Source organism: Glycine soja, chromosome 5, assembly GCF_004193775.1.
Source record: "Glycine soja cultivar W05 chromosome 5, ASM419377v2, whole genome shotgun sequence".
NCBI classification, from domain to species: Eukaryota; Viridiplantae; Streptophyta; class Magnoliopsida; order Fabales; family Fabaceae; genus Glycine; species Glycine soja.
In genome coordinates, this window is record NC_041006.1 from 25,872,595 (window position 1) to 25,879,985 (window position 7,391).

A 7,391-nucleotide genomic window follows, 5' to 3' on the forward strand; every position below is an offset into this window, starting at 1 on the left:
TGATATTGCACATGCAGTTGATAGATTGGAAAGTAATTAAGGGATTTAGTGATACAAAATTGAAGTTTTGATTTTGATGAAATAAAATTGACAAGTGGTTATGTCTTTGCTTTAGCTGGTTGTGTAGTATCATGAAAATCTACTAGACAAATTATTATTTCACATGAAAGCAAAAATTATTGCTTTAAATATTGCTACAAGTGAGGCTGAATTTCTTAAAAATGTATTATGCGATTTGTCATTGTTGAATAAGTGTATACCTCCAATTCCAATGCATTGTGATAGTCAAATTGCTATATCTAAAGTGACTAGCAAATTTTAATGAAAAAATAAGACACTTAAGAGTGAGACATAAGTCTATAAGAAATTTGATTTCTCATGATGTCATTTCTCTTGACTTTGTCAGGTCAGAAAATAATATTGCGGATCCGCTTACAAAAGAGTTGACGTGCCAACAAGTACTTGAGTCGTCGAGGGGAATGGGACTAAAGCTCATTATTTAGTTACAACAATGGACACCCGTCTCTGTGTGATTGGTGATCCCATGAATGAAGTTCAACGGGCAACAATGAAATTGTTAGTTGACTAAAGTACACCAAAATGAAATTTGGCAGAGCTATTCCGTTTCTCATTCCTATGATGAGGTGTATTATAAATTGTGGCAATATTAAGGTTGAGGTATTTATATATGTGTATTTTTGGTAAAAAAAAAAATACATCTTAATGAATCTGATGACAATTATTGTAGGGGTGGGGGTCACAACCCACTCTTTGAGGATTCACCTAGTGAGTGTGGTGGTGGGGTCGCCATTGTGAGATATGGGCTAATCTCTAAGTGACACTCACGAAACAAGATACAAGCACAAGGCTGTGTAACGCGCTACCACTAATTAGAACCTAATTGAACGCCAATATTGTAGGAGTTGTGTACTAAAGTCCGGTTAAAGAATATGTAGTTCAAGACAATTAAGTCACTACATTTTTCTTTGGTGGAAGTTCATAAACACTAGGTATAAGGCTCAAACCTGGAAGGTTCCTTATACCAAAATACAATATCACATGCTCTTTCTCTTATGTTTCTATACAAATTATATTTTAGAAATGTTAGAAGATATGATAATATATTCTGATTTTATATAGTTGTTATATCTATTAGATTTATCTTTAGCCATATCTTTAGCTTGTAATCTTGTATATAAGCGAATGGTGCTTAATGAATTATTCAAGGAAACAATTTCTTTCATGGTATCAGATTGCTTAGGGAAAGATTTTTTAACCTTCCTCAGCCTTCCGCACACAAGCCCTAGCGTCGTTCATCCCCTTTCTTCTTCTTCTCCCCTTCTTCTCCATCACCATGCCTGACTCAAAATCTACCTTTCATCCTGCTCTTGCTGTATCCAACATCAAGAGTCATGTCCCAATCATTCTTGAGATGGAAAATGTCCAATACGCGACATGGGCTGAACTTTTCAAAATTCACACACAATCCCATATGGTAATTGATCATATAATTCCTCCGCAGGATGGCAAGCAGAAGGCGCCACCAATGGAGGAGGAGATAGAACTCTGGTTAACACTAGACGCCACCGTTCTACAATGGATTTATGCCACCATTTCTCATGATCTTTTACATACTATTCTTGAACCCGACACCACGACAATGGAGGCTTGGAATAGGTTGTATGATATATTCCAAGATAACAAACACTCTCGTGTCATTACACTTGAGTATGATTTCACCCACACAACCATGGAGGCCTTTTCAAGTGTCTCTGCTTACTGTCAACATCTCAAGTCATTGTCGGATCAACTCAAGAACGTTTGCTTTCCAGTCGATAACAGTAGGTTGGTTCTGCAATTGGTGTCCGGTCTCACTGAACCCTACAAGGGAGTGGCCACACTCATCCGTCAAAGTGACCCCTTGCCTCAGTTTTATCAAGCGCAGTCGATGCTTGTTCTCGAAGAATCCGGCCTCAAGAAGGCGGCTCAGACCTCGTCCTCCGCCATGGTGGTTCGTGACTCGGATAAATCTTAAGAGATGTATGATCATTCATCAGCACGCTGCACAAATAATGGTGAAAATGGTATTCAAACCGTGGTAATTCTAGAAAGAATCGCAACAACACTGGTGGTCGTGATAACTCAGGCGCTGGAAAGGGAGGCTCTGGTGGTGGGGGTAAAGGTGGCGGTGGCAGCAATCGCGGGGGTAGACAGCAGCAGCCCCAGAACAACCCCTGGCCTACAGGTCAGCAATGGCCTTGGCCAAGGATGCAGTGGGTCGTTCCTCCTTGTCCGTACCCAGCTGCTCCATGGGCCAGGCCCAATTATCAGCTGTTAGACAAGTGGCCTCAGATATCTTAAGAAGGAGGGGTTGAATTAAGATATTCCAAACTGTTTCCCCTAATTAAAAATCTATTTCACTTTTTACTCAAGTTATGAATTCCCTTAATGACAATCTTCTTAAATATTAATTCAAACAAAGCAACTTGAATATGAATATAAAGCAATAATAAATAAAGGAGATTAAGGGAAGAGAAAATGCAAACTCAGTTTTATACTGGTTCGGCCACACCCTTGTGCCTACGTCCAGTCCCCAAGCAACCCGCTTGAGAGTTCCACTATCTTGTAAATTCCTTTTACAAGTTCTAAACACACAAGGACAATCCTTCCTTTGTGTTTAGAGATCCTTTACAACAAGAGACTCACAGTCTCTTAATCCCTTAGAGAATGAGAAGAAGAAGAGGAACAAATCTCTCTAGAAAGAGATGGATTTTACAGATTGAGCACTCAATTAATTCCTTAATGAATTGCAATTGAATTGGCCAAGGAATTCTTAAGAGGATAAAATGAATTTGCTCTTTGAGAGGATAAACACTTTGTTGTACTGAAAATCTCTGAGCAATTTCGTGTTTAAGTCACATATATATAGACCATTGGTGGTCATGAGTAAAGCCTTTGAAAAGTTGTGACTCTTGAAATTATTTTTCTGAAATTCCTGTCTGGTAATCGATTACAGTAATTGTGTAATCGATTACAGCTTTTTAAAATTTGAATTAAAACGTTTACTAACTGCTGGTAATCGATTACCAAAATTGTGTAATCGATTACACAGTCTAAAATTTCGAATTCAAATTTTTATAGCTGTTATAAAACGTATTTGGCCACTGGTAATCGATTACATCCTCTGGTAATCGATTACCAGAGAGTAAAACCTTTGAGAAACACTTTTTAATTTAAATCTCTTGGCCAAACCTTTGCTAATTCAATTAGGAATTCCCTTCCTAATATTCTAGTGATCATCTTGATGTTGTGACTTGTAATCTTGAAGTATTGTCTTGAATTTTAATCTTGAAAAGCCCATTTGTATCAATTGCAACACATCATCATGATCATCATCAAAACATCAAAGCCAATTGCATCTACAATCTCCCCCTTTTTGATGATGACAATACAATACCTGAAATCAAGATTCAAGCAAGCAACAAACAATTGTATATAGATAAAATGTGCATCCGTTTTCTCCCCCTATATTTCGGAATACATAATCACTTGATTTCTAAGTTTGTTAAGCTTTTTCTTAAGCTTTTGCTACAACCTTTTTCTCCCCCTTTGGCAACATCAAAAAGCCAAAGAACTCGGAAATCATCACAGTTATAACAATGGAGTAGCAAGATATAAGTATCAGAGTATTAAATACAATAAGCCAAACTCACAAAGAAGAAATAATCAAACCAGAATCCAAATAACTGAAAATGTCAACAATCACAAAACATCCAAGACTGAAATTTTTAAAAAAAAACCACAAGATAAATAAGCAAAGTACTTAGCATAATAATGTAAATTCTAAGAAACTAAAAGCCAAAATACACGGCTTATAAAAGATAAATAATCAGAATCTAAAAGCTAAGAAGACGGAGGAGGTGGTGGAAGATCGAAACTCTGACGAATGTATCCGACATCCTCTTCAAGCTGTGTAAGACGAATGTCCATACCGGCAAAGCGTGAATCTAACGAGTCAAAGCGGTCACCAACATACGAACGAAGACCCCGTAATTCGGAGAGGACTTCATTCATGAGTGCGGAATCTTCACGTTGAGGAGGAGGTGAAGGAGTACGTTCATCTTAAGGAGGGAGTGCATCCTTCTTCAGCCATTGTCCATTCCGATCTTTACGATACCCAAAGGAGGTCACTGCACCAGCACCAATTGCAAAGGAACGCTTGACTTGAACAAAGGGTTCATCATCAAGCGGAATTTGAAAATGACGCAAAAACAGAGTAATCAAATGTGGATAAGGAAGAGGTGCATTGGCCCGTAATGCCTTATGCATTCGGTACCGAACCAAATGGGCCCAGTCGATCTGACGACCGGTTAGAAAAGCCCACATAAGAATCAAATCCTCCTCAGAGGCTTGTGCTAAATTTGAAGACCGAGGAAGCAAAATTCTAACAATGATATAATGCATGATGCGATTATCAAAAGTTAATGACCCGGCCAACAATCTACCGGTCATGTCAGCTTGATCATTGCAGACCATGCGACGAGCATCATGACTCGAATAATCAAATTTCCAGTCATCAACAATGGTGCCCTCAAAAGGTGCACCTTGACTGGGTAAATGAGTCAAAGAAAAGAAAAGTGACTGATCAATGACCATAGAAGTACCATGCACCTCAGACATAATAATACCATCCTGAATTTTTAAATTGCAGTAGAAGACCTTTACAAGTTCAGGATAATATGGCAATTTAAATGACATGAAATCAACAAGACCAGAATTTTGAAACACTTGATAGCAATCAAACGTTTCATCATTAAAGAACTCTACGTCTAGGTACTTAGGGTCTAAGATTATTCTAGAAGAAAACTGAGAAAGGTACCGTAGACGTTGATCATCGGATGAAAACAGTGTTGATGATCTTGGAGATGACAAAGAAGGAGGAATAGGTGTTGTGGGTGCTCCGGATGGGCCGTGACGGCGGTGGGCAGCAGCGGTAGCGGTGGAAGATGATCCCTTTCTCTTCTTTGATGGCTATGCCATTTGATGAAGTTTTTCTGGATTTTGATCGGTGGAAGTGAAAGAGGAGTGAAAAAGAGGAAGATTGGGCTTTACGGGACGTGATTTGGTGAAGAATTGAGTGAGAATCGAAGGTTTGAAGTTCTAGGTATGGAGGAGAACGTGGAGGAAGCTTTGGCTGCGCAGCAGCTCTGATTTCGTGAGTATTTATAGAAGATGACGCATTGTAATCGATTACAGGTATTGGTAATCGATTACAGGCCCAATAAGCCTTCTGGTAATCGATTACAGGATGTTGTAATCGATTACAGGCTGCCTGTTCATGTGTAATCGATTACACTGGATGGTAATCGATTACCAGAGCCTATCCTAGGCTAGTTTCTAAGAGAATATCTATATTTATGCTCAAATACATCCTATATGACTAATTTTTACTATTAATACACTAAATTCAATCATTCAATTACTATATACACAAGAAATCATAAATTCTATCATAAAAACAAGAATTCAAACAAGATCAAACAAAATAATCTACAATCAAAAGGTAAAAAATAAATCAACCAATCAATCAACCAATCAATTCCTATTTTTCTAAATCTCTTACATCTAAGAGACCTAATTCTCTTCTAATAGAGAAAAACACTTCCTTGGGGAGAGGTTTAGTGAAAATATCAGCAAGTTGATTCTTAGTATCAACAAATTCTAATACACAATCTCCCTTTAAGACATGATCTCTAAGAAAGTGGTGTCTAATCTCTATATGTTTAGTTCTTGAATGTTGAACTGGGTTTTTGGATAGATTTATGGCACTAGTATTATCACACTTAATAGGTATGCGATCAAGAATGATGCCATAGTCAGATAATTGTTGCTTCATCCATAAAATTTGTGCACAACAACTACCGGCAGAGATATACTCCGCTTCAGCAGTAGATAAAGCAACACTGTTTTGTTTCTTACTATGCCATGAGACAAGAGCCGATCCAATAAATTGACAAGTTCCACTTGTACTTTTTCTATCAGTTTTAGATCCGGCAAAATCAGAATCAGAATATCCTATTAAGTTACATGTTGAATTCTTAGGATACCATAATCCTAAATTGATTGTTCCTAATAGATATCTCATGATTCTCTTTACTGCACTTAGATGTGATTGTTTGGGGTTGGATTGAAACCTAGCACACATGCATACACTAAACATAATATCAGGTCTACTAGCAGATAAATAAAGAAGAGATCCGATCATACCTCGATATTGTTTTATGTCTATAGACTGACCAGATTCATCTTTATCTAAGTAACAATTAGTGCTCATCGGTGTAGACATGTGTTTTGCACTATCCATCCCAAATCTTTTGATCAATTCCTTGTAGTATTTGGATTGATTGATGAATATACCTTCTTGAGTTTGCTTGATTTGTAATCCCAGAAAGTACTTTAGTTCTCCCATCATTGACATTTCAAATTCACTTTGCATATCAAGGGAAAACTCCTTGCACAATGAATCATTAGTGGATCCAAAAATTATATCATCAACATATATTTGAACCAACAAAATATCATTATGCTTTCTTTTTATGAATAATGTGGTATCCACTTTACCTCTGGAGAATTCTTTTTCAAGAAGAAAATTACTTAATCGTTCATACCATGCCCTAGGGGCTTGTTTCAAACCATAAAGAGCTTTTTGTAATTTATAAACATGGTTTGGTTTATCAGAAATTTCAAAACCAGGGGGTTGTTCAACATATACCTCTTCTTGAATTAAGCCATTTAGAAAGGCACTCTTAACATCCATTTGATAAAGTTTAAAGTTCATTATGGATGCATATGCCAAAAGCATTCTAATGGCTTCTAATCTTGCAACAGGAGCATATGTTTCTTCATAGTCTATCCCCTCTTCTTGATTATTACCCTTTTGCTACTAACCTGGCTTTATTTCTAATAATTATACCATGTTCATCTAATTTATTTCTAAAAACCCATTTTGTTCCAATGACAGGATAATTTTCAGGTTTTTCTACTAATTTCCATACATTGTTTCTTTCAAATTGGTTTAGTTCTTCTTGCATGGCAATGATCCAATTATCATCTACTATGGCTTCTTTTATATTTTTAGGTTCAATCATAGATACAAAAGCCATATTATTGCATAAATCTTTAAGAGAATGTCTAGTTGTTACCCCTTTTGAGATATCACCAATAATGTTATCGAGGGGATGATCTCTTGAAGTTTTCCATTCTCTTGGGAGTACATCATTGGTTTTGCCTTCTTCTGGAGGATCTTCATTGTTTCCTTTGTCATTTCCTTTGGAATCTTGTTCATGAATGTTCATATGTTCTAAAGAATCTGCAATGTCATCTAGCATATT

The 7,391-nt window shown here is 37.0% G+C and overlaps 1 protein-coding gene across 1 annotated transcript; it reads left to right on the forward strand.

Annotated features, from left to right (window-relative positions):
• Window positions 1–1,354: 1,354 nt before the first annotated feature.
• Window positions 1,355–2,035, forward strand: LOC114411223. The gene has a single exon (XM_028374972.1). The coding sequence runs from the start codon at window positions 1,355–1,357 to the stop codon at window positions 2,033–2,035; it is 681 nt and encodes a 226-aa protein (XP_028230773.1).
• Window positions 2,036–7,391: the final 5,356 nt, after the last annotated feature.

Excerpts from the sequence above, each read along its gene's own strand:
- LOC114411223 (XM_028374972.1), top strand. The coding sequence starts at position 1,355 with ATGCCTGACTCAAAATCTACCTTTCATCCTGCTCTTGCTGTATCCAAC.